This window comes from Equus przewalskii, chromosome 1, assembly GCF_037783145.1.
Source record: "Equus przewalskii isolate Varuska chromosome 1, EquPr2, whole genome shotgun sequence".
Classification (NCBI taxonomy): Eukaryota; Metazoa; Chordata; class Mammalia; order Perissodactyla; family Equidae; genus Equus; species Equus przewalskii.
Genome location: NC_091831.1, coordinates 147,674,015 through 147,689,041, shown reverse-complemented (window position 1 = coordinate 147,689,041; position 15,027 = coordinate 147,674,015). Strand labels below are relative to the sequence as shown.

The 15,027-nt window shown below is 41.0% G+C and overlaps 1 protein-coding gene across 8 annotated transcripts in view; it reads left to right on the top strand.

The window, feature by feature from the left end:
- Positions 1-12,846, top strand: part of NUSAP1 (nucleolar and spindle associated protein 1) — a 29,437-nt gene extending 16,591 nt beyond the window's left edge. For all 8 annotated transcript variants that reach the window (XM_070583908.1, XM_008539857.2, XM_070583906.1 and 5 more), the window contains 6 exons: positions 292-401; positions 3,138-3,325; positions 5,469-5,626; positions 7,917-8,033; positions 10,839-10,923; positions 11,943-12,846. In XM_070583908.1, the coding sequence (XP_070440009.1) occupies positions 292-401; positions 3,138-3,325; positions 5,469-5,626; positions 7,917-8,033; positions 10,839-10,923; positions 11,943-12,033 (749 nt within the window). In that variant the 3' untranslated portion in view covers positions 12,034-12,846. The remainder of the gene's footprint in view (positions 1-291; positions 402-3,137; positions 3,326-5,468; positions 5,627-7,916; positions 8,034-10,838; positions 10,924-11,942) is intronic.
- Positions 12,847-15,027: the final 2,181 nt, after the last annotated feature.

The following is a 15,027-nucleotide window of genomic DNA, read 5'->3' as shown; positions in this document are numbered from 1 at the left end:
GGGGAAATTTATTGTTCTTTTCTTATCCTCTGGACTAAACCAAGATGTCAGTTAGCAGTGGAATGGACAATGGAGAGAGAGTGAATGTTTGATAGTTTCTAAGATGAATATGCTTTGCCCCTGAATTTCTAAAAGCTAAATGTTTTAAAATTAAAGTTTTAGTACAGATGATGTTGAAGTTGAATGTCAGAGATGCAGAGTAGAGATTAAGTGTTAACAGGAAAACATAGGGAAGGTGAATAAATGGATTTTGTCTTGTTATTAATTTTCATATTTTGGGGAACATTCTAGACTTTAAGAAGCTTCATGAGGCTCGTTTTAAGGAAATGGAGTCGATTGATCAATATATTGAGAGAAAAAAGAAACATTTTGAAGAACACAATTCATTTAATGAACTGAAGGTATGCTGGTAAAGTTATGTTCTTAACGGGACTAAACTATTTGATTTTAATGTTGATACCGTGTATACACCATGGCTAATAAGCCAACTTTCTATCACCCTATGATGACAAGTTCTAAGTTGTTTGTTTTTTTTTAAGATTGGCACCTGAGCTAACATCTGTTGCCAATCTTTTTCTTTTTTCTTCTTCTTCTCCCCAAAAACCCCCAGTATGTAGTTGTATATTCTAGTTGTAGGTCCTTCTGGCTCTGCTATGTGGGATGTCATCTCAGCATGGCCTGATGAGTGGTGCCATGTCCATGCCCAAGATCTGAACCAGTGAAACCCTGGGCCGCCAAAGTGGAGTGTGAACTTAACCACTTGGCCACCGGGCCAGCCCCGTAAAAAATTTTTAAAAACAAGCATAATAAGCTTCTTAGAGGCTTAATCTTCAGAAATAAACATTCATTTGAACAGTATTTATAAAACCACTGTTACCACAGTTGACGACACTGTTTATCAACCTTCAGCAAACAGTGACAAAGCCAAGTCATGGCATTAACCGGCTCTATTCCTTCAGACTGATCTAACACCATGGGTGGAGAATCCAGAGAAGAGATATTCAGTATGTCCATATTAAGACTTTCTTAAATCTAAGCAAGAGCAGGTATCACCACATTACAGTTGAGTAATGGACAAGGGGCCCATGCTGATGCTTTACAGAAAGTAGACGTTCAGCCTCCTTTTCTGCATAGGCCTGAGCTGGCTGCAAATGTGCCTGGAAGCAGGGCCACTCTTTTTTCTAAATGAGTAGCTTATCTTATTTTTCAGTGATAGCACCATCTGAATGAGTTTAGTTCTAAAATTCGCCACTGCACCGCCCCCCCCCCGAACCCCTCACCCACTGTTTAAGTATTGGCTTATCAGATGGGGTATTTGGGATGATCTATTTGGAGACTGGAGGATAAAAAACAATTATAGTAATTTCACCATAGCTGATATGAAGCTTTTCTTGACAGTTGACATGTTTTGGGATTGGTCACGTGGACAGTGATGAACAAGAATAAATGAGCAGAGATCCCACAGTTTATCTTTTAACTATATTAATGGTTGTCTTTTACCTTGTAGAAGGTTTTTTTGTTTTATTTCTAGTTAAATCTATCCAACTTTTCCTTTTAAGGCCCTGAAATTTTTGTCATGCCCTGCCTATCCCGAGATCTTAAAAATATGCTCTTATATTTACTTTTACTGCCTTTATTATTTTTCCCTATGTCCAATTCTTAACCCACATTTCTTTTTTCAACATGTGGTATGATTGAGCGCTTTGTTTGTTAGAACAGGATTTTTATTAAAAGAAAGGAACTGATAACATTAACAAAACGAATTGATACTATTAGAGTCAGCGGCATAATATTCCACCTGAAAAAAAAAAGTCAGTATGATTGGTACTCAGGGCAAGTAGAATCATTAATACATTATAAGTTGCTCAAACAAAGATATAGAGTTGGTGGTCCTGGCACCAAGTGAACTGCAAGGAGACACTGTGGAAAGTAGGAATGTTAAAGAAAAGAGAGAAGAAGGCATAAAAGGTGTGATTAAATATAACAGTATATTTACTACGTCTAACCTGGCTTCTCAGCGTATAGTAAAGATGTGTATTTACTAAATATTTTGGTTTTAAATTTGTCTCACAACATTAGAATCTCTTCTGCTTGTATGTGGAAATGAGAAGTTGGTTAACATAGTTCTCTAGTTGCTTGTGTTTCCTAGAATATAATTAGAATTTTTATGTCTTTTGGCTTTATGTTGTCAATTTCAACAGCCCTACCTCTGTTGTCACTTAATGAAGTTATATTTCTTCTGCTTGCAGTAGAGCTTAGATTCATGATAGTAAAACACTCAATTACTCTTTGTACCTTGATAGCATCTAAAAAAAGATAGCCTAGATGGAACCCTTCCTAGCCATTTCAAAAAACCTTTCCCTCCCGCTCTTTTTTATTTTTTTTTAAGGAAGATTAGCCCTGAGCTAACTACTGCCAATCCTCTTTTTGCTGAGGAAGACTGGCCCTGAGCTCACATCCGTGCCCATCTTCCTCTACTTTATATGTGGGACGTCTACCACAGCATGGCTTGCCAAGCAGTGCCATGTCCGCACCCGGGATCTGAACCAGTGAACCCTGGGCCACCGAAGCGGAATGCGCACACTTTACCGCCACGCCACTGGGCCGGCCCTCTTCTTTCTTTTCTTTAGGTTTTTGTTTAAAGAACTTTAAAAGCTTTTTTAGGGAGAGGGTAGAGGTAGAATTATTTGTAGATTCTGCATGTTAATTATATAATAGGTTCTTCTTTTAGTTTGTATTTAATAAACTGCATGTCATGCTCTCAAGGTCCCATATTTCCAAGACAACCTATTTGTCCTCCTCCCTTTCTGGCCGCAGGGGACTGTTTAGTCACATTCTTTCTCTAGTTAGAAAATACCTGGTACGTGGCAGCTGGGAAGGATTTTTTGTAACATATTACTCAGCACAACCAGAAGTTACTCTTAAATCAGTCACCACAGCAACACAGGTGCAGTGAACTGCCCAGCCTGCCAGGCAGGTAGGGTAGGGGGAGGTAGTGGGGAAGGGAGGGGAGACCGGTGGGGTTAACAGTGGGGATGAAACAAGGAGATAAATGAGGGTGCTCTTCCGCACTTTGCCAAGATGACAATACTGTCTCTGAGGCCACGTGGTCACATGGTGCATTTCCCTTTCTTTAGAAGCAGCTCATCAGCAAGGGAGTGGTGGCAACTCCAGTTCCTCTCCAGGGAAGACGCTCTGTGGCTCATACTCCTGCCAGCCAGCGGCGCTTGCAGGGCCGACCCCACAGTGCCGCAGGCCGGAGCACCCTGTGTGCCAAGGGGTCGGCCAAGCACTCTGCTCTCTCCGCCACTAAGATGAACGTCAGGTAAAGAATTCCAGAATATAATCAGCACAAGGTCTCAAAGCTTTCCTGCTTCTAACCATTTGAGGTGGACTGTATCAACTGTGTTTTAATGTTGATGGAAAAGGGGAAGAAAGATCAGCAAACAGTTTTTATAAGTTCTAATCTTTTTTTCTTTAAATTTGTGTTCAGTTTCCTTGTTTTATCCAACTTCCCTAAGCTCATATTTGATTCATAAGTAAAGAGAGAAAGTAAGATATATAGAGAGAGAGATCTTCATTTTATTAGTTTAATGTATGCCTGCAAAGATGTGTAAAGAGAAATTTTTCCATTGACTTAAAGTTGAAGCTAAACTCCTACAAAAAAATTTCTGAATGCAGTATACTAAAAAACTGACTCATGGTGCCGCCCCGCGGCCAACTGGTTAAGTTCACACGCTCCCCTTCAGCGGCCCGGGGTTTTGCCAGTTCAGATCCTGGGCTCGGACGTGGCACCGCTCATCAAGCCATGTTGTGGCAGCGTCCCACCCTGCACAACCAGAAGGACCTGCAACTAGAATATACAACTATGTACCGGGGCGGAGGGGGGTGGAGGGGGCTTTGGAGAGAAGAAGAAGAAGAAGAAAATTTAAAGAAGAAGATTAGCAACAGATGTTAGCTCAGGTGCCAATCTCTAAAAAAAAAAAGAGAAAAAAAATTGGCTCATCCTAAAGTATAAATATTATAACTCATTGGGTACTGCAGTATCATAGCTGTCTCATGCCCCATTGATGCCTGTTTTCTTTGTGCCTTTCCTGACATCAGGGTAGCCCTCAACTGTGACTGTCCTCCTGTCCTGACAGATAGAGATCTTCAGACTCCTTTCTTTTAATAGCTAAATTTTATTCTCTAAATTTTCATTTGTTTGTTTGTTTGTTTGGTGAGGAAGATTCTCCCTGAGCTATCATCTGTGCCAGACTTCCTCTATTTTGTATGTGGGATGCCTTCACAGCATGGCTGATGAGTGGAGCAGGTCCACACCCAGCATCCGAACCTGTGAACCTGGGCCACTGAAGCAGAGCGTGCAGAACTTTAACCACTCGGCCACAGGGCTGGCCCCCTTATTCTCTGCTTTTTAAGGGCATTTGCAGCATCTAATAGAGCTGGTGCATGGTAACACTTCCCCAACACACGCAATTATCTGACATAGTTTTTAAAGCTTATGAATGTCCTTATGTTTGGAATTCTATTTATTGAGTTAGCTTGGAATATGAGGTACCTATACTTGGCAGTTCTGATTGTATTTAATACTATTCAAGAACACCGTGGTCAGGGGCTGTGCTCCAGTGCAGTGTACAGAGCAGCCTGCACTTCACAGCCCCTCTCCTAACACATCCAACTTTCTTAACTCTGTTATAGAGTCTTTAGCAATAATTTTGGGTGTTGATTCGGGATCACCATCAAATCTTTAGTTAGAAGTCCAGAAGTTCCCTTATGTTAACTCCCCACCACCAACGCTATGTCTATTTATATCTGTCATTACTGGATTGTCATTGAATCTAAGACAACATCAAGTGAAGATTCACTATTATTTTATGAACCACTAAGAAAAATCACTGCCAGCTATGATGTGTTGCCAATTATAAAACACATCCCAATTTCAGGGATGTTAAAATGTAGAAAAACTATCATCAGAGAATGAAATACATTTATGGCAATTTGCTGTGAGTAGAGAATGGCCCTATGTTCCACTCAAATGAATGACATCCTTCCAGGAAGATGTAAGATCTGTTCCTGTCATTCATTTGGCATAGCAGTCTCCGGTTCTCTCTGACTTGCCATCACCAGAAGGAGGAGAAAGAAGGGGAGCTTCTTTGAGTATGTCGTAAACGGTAACTTGAGGCTTGCAGGCGTCTCCTTCAAGCTCTGCCTTGTACTGTCATGGGCCAAGGCAGGGAGAGCAGAGAATACAAAACCATATTTTACAATAACAGAAGTTGATAAACGATTTGCTTTAGCATCAGTGTTTTAAGAACATGTTTATGCTGTAAAAGAGCTTCATTCATGTAACAAGTATTTATTGAGGCCCCTTCACTGTTAGGTGCTGGGCAAGCGGTTTTATTTATAAGCTTGACACGAGTTACTCTTGACCCAGGTACTCATGTCTTGTACTCCCCTGTCCTATTTAGGTTTTCAGCTGCTACGAAAGATAATGAGCATAAACGTTCACTGACCAAGACTCCAGCCAGAAAGTCTCCACTTGTCACCATACCTGGGAGTACCCCAAAAGGCCAGGCTGTGCTCGGGACACACAAGTTAAAGACCACAAGCAGGGATTCTGCTGCTGGTAAAAAAAAAAAGTTTCTGGTTCATCTTTAAACCATTTAACTTCCTGAAATTATTAAGTATATCTGTTTCGTAAAAGCTACTTCATATCTATAAAATCAAAAGCAAAAATTTCACTATAGCATATTTTTCATTTTATACTGGTGAGGGAAATACCAGAGACGAAAAACCGATAGCTGCCTGAGGACTCCATCCTGTTCAAGAGGAGAGCCAAGATGGTGATCCTCCCTGAAGAGCATTCAGCCTCTTCTCGGACTCAGGGATTAGAACAAGGATCACAGTGTACGTTACAGCCTCTGAGTGGTCCTGCAGGACTCTGAAACCAGCAGGATCCCAGAGTTCATGGAATACATGCTATACTATTGCCTAGTAGACTGAGTAAGCCAGAATAAGCCATATAGATACTCTTCAACACACTGTCTACTTCAGCATCACCTACGATGACCAGGTGGTTTTCCAAAGAATACTGCAGTAGCAGGCGAGGGTTTAAAACAATATTGCCAGCAGGTTGAAGCCTGTATTAGGATTGAGTACGTCAGGATTCTCCTGAGAGTCCTATGGAGTATGCCGGTCAAGAGCCTCATTACACAGAGAGGATTGCCAGATTCCCTGAGACTAGAGACTAGAGGAGAGTATTGTTGTCAGTACTAATCAGTGTGGAGACTCTGTCTGAGGACTTTTTCATGCCTTAAAGACCTAAATTAAAGATTGAACAGTGAGAGTGACAACTAAATTTCAAGAGAGTCCAGAGGTGGGAATAGTAAGTTTATATGGTTCCTCCTCTAAATGTGCTCTCTCATTCCCATCCTAACCTTAATCTTATCTATACCAGCAAGCAAACATACCATGTAACACTCTACATCTGCAGTATGGAAAGAAAGGGGCTAAAAAGTGAGAGTGGCCTTGCCTGAGATAATGACAGTCATTTTACAGAGAGCTGGGGTTATTGAGCGGCAGCCTCCTACCTTATAATCAGAAATGACTCACAAATAGGCATGGATAAGGACTTGAGGCAGAAACTAAATATTTACCACATTCTGAGCTTTCTCCTCTAAGTAATTTAAGAGAGTGCCCAGTTGGAATGGGATACATGTTTTTCCCCTGATTATCAAATATGAATTTTATATAAAGAAAACCAAACTGTATTTTTTTCCTGAGATTTGCTTCATTCACTCAACACAATGTTTCAAGATTCATCCATTTTGATAAATGAGCTAAAATTCACTCGTTTCATTGTGTTTTTCAATGGTATGAATATATTTGTTTATCCATTTTACCACTTATGGACATGTGGGTATTTCCAACTTTTGTTATCAAATATAGTGTAGCTATGACCATCCTTGAACATATCTCTTGTACATGTGCAAGTTTCTCTACACCTCGGAGTGGGGCAGCTGGATAGTAGGTATGCAGACACTTACTGTCCTGGTTGAATTCAGTAGCAATGCCACTGACCAAACTTTTTTTTCCTTTCTGGTGAGAAGACTGGCCCTGAGCTAACATCTGTTGTCACTCTTCCTCTTTTTGCTTGAGGAAGATTGTGCCAGAGTTAACGTCTTTGCCAATCTTCCTCTATTTTGTACGTGGGACGCCATCACAGCATGGCATGTTGAGCGGTACATAGGTCCACACCTGGGATCCGAACTGGCAAACCCTGGGCCACCAAAGTGGAGTGTGAGAACTTAACCACTACGCCACCAGGCTGGACCCTAATAATAAATTACTTTTTATTTTTTAATTTTTTTAAGATTTTCTTTTTCCTTTTTCTCCCCAAGGTCCCCCTGTACATAGTTGTGTATCTTCAGTTGTGGGTCCTTCTAGTTGTGGCATGTGGGACGCCGCCTCAGCATGGCCTGACGAGCGGTGCCAGGTCTGCGCCCAGGATCCAAACCAGCGAAACCCTGGTCTGCCGAAGTGGAGGACGCAAACTGAACCACTCGGCCACAGGGTCGGCCCCTAAATAATTTTCTAAAGGGTAAAAATGTCAGGGAAACAGCCAGAAAAATCACCCAGCTACTTCTTTAAACAGGATTCTAAACTCCCAGCTGATCCTAGGAGATGTCATAATATGTAGACTCTTTGGGGAGCTGTGTGCTCACAGGGGAAACAGACCTCAGTGGTTAGCTCTCCTCAGTTTTCTTTTGACCTCTTTTCTCCTTTTTAACCCTGTATCTGTTTCAGACCATTCATATAGTTTATATTTTTAAGATTGAGAAGTGATACTTCAGTAAAAAACTATAACAAGTTTCTAATTAAGCCCTTGGGTTTTGATTTTTCTTTTTCTTTTTCAGTTATTACCCCATTCAAGTTGACAGCTGAGGCAGCACCGACTCCCGTCTCCCAGAAGAAACCTGTGTTTGATCTCAAAGCAAGTTTGTCTCGTCCCCTCAACTATGAGCCACACAAAGGTACATGGGGATGTTTTGAGGTACAAGACATGCAAAAGACTTAAGATTAAACAATTATGCATCTGAGGAGGTAAAAAATTCTAGTGAAATTCAGTAGGAGCCATACGTGACTACCTAGAATTCCTGCCCCAGCCCTTCTACCCACGTGACCCATGATTTAAAAGACTGTCCATTAAACAAACACTGAATAATTGATTCATTTAAATTTTTGTTAATCAAAGACATAACTTCTAATGTTACTACAGGGGGCTGGCCCGTGGTGTAGTGGTTAAGTTTGCACGCTCCACTTCAGTGGTCCAGAGTTCGTGGGTTTGGATCCCGGGCATGGACCTACACACCACTCATCAAGCCATGCTGAGTGGCATCCCGCATAAAGAATAGAGGAAGATTGGCACAAATGTTAGCTCACGGACAATCTTCCTCACCGAAAACAAAATATAAAACAAATAATCAAACTTCAGACAAAATCAAGAAATTTAGAAGTTAAGCTGTGGGTAAATGAATGTTTTCTTTATAGCTTTCAAAGGACCCCAGGCTGGGAACCACTGGTCCAACACCTAGAACATTCACTGGCCAGATGTCACTCTGGGGCATATATTCAAGGATCCTTACATCCATTTACAGTATCAATACTTAATGTGATCTGTCTTTCAGTGCTTCCGGAATTACTTTAAAACAAAAAAACTTCCTACAAGAATCAGGTTTATGTGACAATGTTTATCTTTAAATTACTCATGTTAATGAAACATAAATATAATGAACACATAAATCTTATTTAAACTAAGAGTCTACCAAACGTGGTACAAAAACTTCTGCTTCTCTCACATCCCCCTTTTTCCCCACAAGTTTTCCCGTCTGTGGCAGTGGCACCTCTGTCTCCCGAGTCCTCGGGGCAGAAACCTAAGATTCATCTTTGACTCCTCACCCTCTCAGACCCCATAATTCAGTCCATCAGCTAGTCCTTTCTGCCCTACCTTTGAAATAGACCCTTGACCTGACCACTTTTCACCCCCACTGCGATTCCCTTTGGTCCCGGTCATCACCATCTCTTACCTGGGCTTCTAGAATAGCCTCTTCGCCCCACTAAAACCTTAAAAACAAATCAGCACGTGACTGCCTTCCTCAGAACCTCCTAAGGTTTCCCATCTCATTTCATCGCCTCCTCCCTCCCCTGACCTTGTGCCAATCACAGTGGTGTTCCAGCTCCTCAAACACACCAGGCTCATTCCCACCTCCAGGTCTTCAAACTTGTTATCCCTCTGCGCCACCTGGAATATTCTTCCCACAGACCTGTGCACAGCTTGCTCCCTTGTTTTAATAGGGCATCCACTCAACAGTCGCCGGCTCAGAGAGGCCTTTCCTCTCCCTGCCTCCCACACTGTTACTTTTCTTCATAGCACGTATCACCACCTATGTCCAGATAACTACTTGACAATTATCTACCTTTGCCACTGGGATGTAAGCCCAAGAAAGCAAGGATTTTTGATTGCTTGGTTCACTGCTATGTCCCCAGCACCTACAACAGTCTCTGGCATATACCAGGTTTTCAAAAAGTATTTGTTATGGGAGTGACTGCCCACCACTAACTTCTGCTAAGGGTAGAAAACCTGGACTAGAGCTTTATCTGTGCTTATTATTATTTTTCTATCCTAGACAAGTCACTTAGTTCCTTTATGGAAGGGAAAATGAATTTGTAATACTTCAGTGTGGTTATTGAAAAGATCAAATGACATGATGGGTGTGAAAGTCCTTTTTATAAAATAGGAAACACGCAAATGATAATGATTAGTATTCAGAAATTGGTCCTAAAGTATACAATAAAGCAATACATAAACATCTGGAAATTTGGTCACAGTTCTAAAGCCAAGAAAATATTCCAACTCATTCCACTCCAAATACATTTTAATAGGTAACAGTAATAAGCTACATAGATGAAATACTACTTTAAACAAAATACCCATGCAACTTTGGAATAAACTACTTGGTTGTAATGGCTTCTTTTAATGTGCTATGTAGTTGGATTTAGTATTTAGTTATTTTTGTTTTTGTTTTTTTTGGTGAGGAAGATTGGCCCTGAGCTAACATCTGTTGCCAATCTTCATCTTTTGACTTGCTGAAAATTGTTGCTAACATTTGTGCCAATCTTCCACTATTTTGTATGTGGGATGCTGTCACAGCATGGCTTGATGAGCAGTGTGTAGGTCTGCAGCCAGGATCCAAACCTGTGAACCCCAGGCCGCTAAGGCACAGCATGCAAACTTAACCACTACGGCACCAGGCCAGCCCCTAGAATTTTTTTTTTTAGTATTTAAGTATTTAGTATTAAGATTTTTTTTTTCCTTTTTGAGGAAGATTAGCCCTGAGCTACCATCTACTGCCAATCCTCCTCTTTTTGGTGAGGAAGATGGGCCCTGAGGTAACGTCCATGCCCATCTTCCTCTACTTTATATGTGGGATGCCTGCCACAGCGTGGCTTCACAAGCAGTGTGTAGGTCCACACCTGGGATCTGAACCGGTGAAGCCCGGGCCGCCAAAGCAGAACGTGCAAACTTAACTACTGTGCCACCAAGCCGGCCCCCTTTAGTATTAAGATTTTTTTCTGTGACTTTCCAGGGATTAAAAAGTACAACACACTTTAATTTTTAGAGAAAAAATACAATTTATATCCGTGGAATATGAAATTGAAATAGGCGAATTATACTGCCAAATGTCTATACAAACAAAGTAGCCACAGATAAAGAGAATAACAGTGGGAATATAAATACCAGAATCTCCTTAAATCTGTCTATCTCTGTCCTAAACTAGGAAAACTGAAACCATGGGGACAATCTAAAGAAAACAGAGTCAGCCTCTACAAGAGAACTTACAAACAACCTCATCTCCAGACCCGGTGAGTACAAAATTATCCAGTTCTCTAATTCTTTCAAATTTTCAAAGACTGTATATAAAAGTAGGACCATTGAGGGACAGAGTCTCAGTAATAGTGGTGTTTAAGAAGAAGGCAGAAGTGGAATCACATACAGAACTTTCTAAAAGTGCGTGTGCCTAGGCCTCACCACAGTGGGTTCCCATTCAGTAGGTTTGAGGTGGGGCCCAAGCATCCGCACTCTTTCCGGAGCTCTACAGTGATTCAGAAGAGGACCCGGGTTCAGGGTACTGCTCTTAAATGGTCCATCTGCCCACACAGGACACCCGGGTATGCAGATGGACGTAAATTCCTCACTCCCAGGGAAACCAGGCTACTAGGCATTCAAGGCCCTACACAGGGGGAATCCCAGGATGATCCCCTTAGAAGCCTCCTTCTGCATGAAAACCAAGTTAAAGCAGAGTCTGCCCTGGGCTGCAGCTGGTCCTCGTTGAGTCGATTCCCTGTGAAACCCTCCCGATAGAGGGTTACCTCTATTTGACTTGTCTATATCCAGCTGCCACCAAGACCTTTACTAACTGTATTTGCTATTAAGATTGTTAATGTGATCCTGGGCTTTTTCCCCTCCTAGCCTCTCTAGAGAAGCACAGTGGCTTGAGGCAGTAGACCCTGGTTCTAGTTCCAGCACTTTCACTAGTCTGTGTGATTTTGAGCTTGACCTTTGATTTTGACTTCCAGACAGAGATTTCTCATTTAAAACAAAATCTACAGGGGTTGGATTCATTCACCAAGGTGCCTTCTGGTTCCAGTTCCATGCTTGATTTTAGAATGCTGCATTAACATAAAAAGGAAAATAGCAATTTCTAGCCCTTTAACATAGTAGTGACTTACAGGTGTGACTTCCATGGCACAGACCACTAGATAACAGTGTCCTGTAAGAGTGTGTTTTACACAAGTGGCTGGATGTTAGTCTAACAACAGCTGCTTTAATGTGGTCTGTTGTGGAGGTTCACGGAAGCCTAATGTGTCCCCGTCCCTTTTAGGGAGGAGCAACGGAAGAAACATGAGCAAGAACGAAAGGAGAAGAAAGCAAAGGTTTTGGGAGCTCGAAGGGGCCTCATGGCTGAAAATTAATTAATTTTTTAACATTATGTAAATATTCCTTTATTCTGAATCTTTTTCTTGTAAATTTTTTATACTGTCCTCTCCACTTTAGTCAAAAGACCTTCTGTTAACTTTGTTCTTAATGTATGTAGTGTCAGTGAGTTCTTCACATGGTACATCTCTGCAAAGACATTATTGCCTTAAAGCTCACAAACTCTTTGAACTCGTTTTTACCTAAGTCCCTGTACAACTCAGTTTTCTAATGAGACCCATCCTATAGATTCTTGATGTAAGTTTTTGATGCCAAGTTCTGTCTGCTGGCTTTAATATTAACAGAACTGTAATCCTCTTCTAGGCAAAAACATTTACCTGATGGTAGCTAGTTATACACAAGCTTTAGCAGAAACTGAACAGTAACAAATTTGAATAGGGTAAGCTGGGAAGGGCCACCTCTTCATCCTCTGGAGTCTAGTCGTTCTCATGAAACTGTGGGTCATATGGGTTGGTTATGGCATCACTATTTTACCTATGTGAAGTGTTTTGTTTAAGCTTATTTGTACCTTTGTTCAGATCACTTCATGTAATTGCCATCTGTCACTCAATATATTCTTAAAAACAAAAACTATTAGCTCATTCATTCTAGCCTTGCTTATTTAAAAATATACAGGGCCATGAATGAAATTTGAGGATTGCTGCTTTAAGGATTACTGTGCTCTGCCAAACTTACATCTTATTCAATTTATGGAAAAGACTAGAGTTGCTTAGCATGATATGTATGTCGGTTGCACCTCAGTGAAGCTTTGTACTGCTTAAGATTTTCATAAATAAAATTTCTTTCTCATGGTGGTAGATTGATTCTTTGTAAACATAACTGGCTTCCAAGATTTAGTTAACCAGCTAAGATTAGCAGGAGTTTACTTGTACTGTTGGTGTACCCTCTCCTGAAGATCCACTCCCACCCCAAGAAGAAATGACCACGTCTCACTCTTTTCACAGCACGTGTCTGATCCTGTTATATTTATTATTATACACCTATGAGCCCACAGAACATGGCATACTCCGGGGTGCTTAATAAACTCAGATTTTGCTATCAAAAGGCAGAGATCCGATCAATCAGGAAAACTGGGTAACTGTCAAATACACTGTGGCTGGGAAGGTAAAATGATACAACCACTTTGGAAAAGAGCCTGGTAGTTTCTTTCTTTTTTTTTTTTTTTGAGGAAGATTAGTCCTGAGCTAACATCTGCTTCCAATCCTCCTCTTTTTACTGAGGAAGACTGGCCCTGAGCTAATATCCATGCCCATCTTCCTCTACTTTATATGTGGGACGCCTACCACAGCATGGCTTGCCAAGCGGTGCCATGTCCACACCCCAGATGGAAACCTGCAAACCCCAGGCCACCAAAGCAGAACGTGCACACTTAACTGCTGCGCCACTGGGCCAGCCCTGAGCTTGGTAGTTTCTTAAAATTAAATGTACATCTACCATATGACCCAGTAATTCTACTCCCAGGTATATACCCAAGAGAAATGAAACACGTGTCCACACAAAAACTTGTATGCAAATATTTACAGCAGTATTATTCATAGTAGCCAAAAAGTGGAGAAAAATCTAACTGTCCATCAGTGGATGAATAGATTAAAAAAGAATATTATACACTAAAAAGTAATGAAGTACTGATAACATGCTACCACATGGATGAACCTCAAAGACATTATGCTAAGTGAAAAGAAGCCAGACACAAAAGATCACATATTGTATGATTCTATTTATATAAAATATCCAGAGAGGATAACCTAAAGAGAAAACAGATTAGTAGTTACCTGGGGCTGGGAGTGGGAATGAACAGTGACTGCAAAGGGGCACTGAGGTTTCTTTTTAGGCTGATGGAAATTTTCCAAAATTAGGTGAACTTTATGTTATGTAAAGTATACCTCAATAAAGTTTTAAAGTTTTAAAAATAAAAAGACAATTACATGAAAATATACAAAATAGACTTTAGGCCAAGATGACGGAAAAAGCTATTAATCAGCCTTTGTGTATTCTCTTTATTTTAAGCTTGGCGCTCTTAGCATACTCTGGCTATATTAACTTCCTACCTCCTCCTCTCTCTAAGATGACAAGAATTGATCAATTTAAACTGTTAATCAGGGCCTTATTTTTGGCATATGCAATCTCTGTAATACTTAAAATGACTGGAGAAGCTTTGGGGACATTAGCCTAATATCTGAGTGGTTATACTAAAAGTCACTATAAAGTAAGAACTAGTAAGGATCATGCATCTTTGGAGGACCAGCTCTCCAAGTAGGTGTTATGGACTGCATGTTTGTGTCCCCCCAAAATTCCTATGTTGAAACCCTAATTCCCAATGTGATGGTACTTGACAGTGGGGCCTTTGGGAGGTAATCAGGTCATGAGGGTAGAGCCCTCATGATGGGATTAGTGCCTTTATCAGGAGAAAGACTAGCACTTGTTCCCTCTCGGCCATGAGGATACAGCAAGAAGGCGGCTGGCTACAAGCCAAGAAGTGGACACTCACCAGACACCAGATATGCAGGCACCTTGATCTTGGACTTCCCAGCCTCCAGAACTAGGAGAAATAAATGAATGTTGTTTAAGCCACCCAGTCTATGGTGATTTTTACAGCAGCCCAAGAAGACTAAGACAGTAGGCATCTCTTCCCAGTGACCTCTACAGCATCCTTAATATTCTTTGGCAGTCTCCTTTCCTCAAAGGTAGATTAGAAAACAGAAGAAACCTATAAGGAATAGAGTGGTAGAAAGTCATCAACAGTAATGTCAGAGACTCCTTGCTTTGGAAACCACCTACTCTTGTAGGAATTATTCCTAATAGGAATCATTCTAGCCAAAAACAGTTACTTACATAGTACTTCTGCATCAGTCCTTGCATTCTATAAGTTAAGGTAAAGCTCAGAATCTGGTTTCATGCTGTGTTTCCCTCTTTATAGTCCCTTTTAGCAGCAGCATTTAGCTTTGTCTCAGGGAATACATACTAGCCATTAG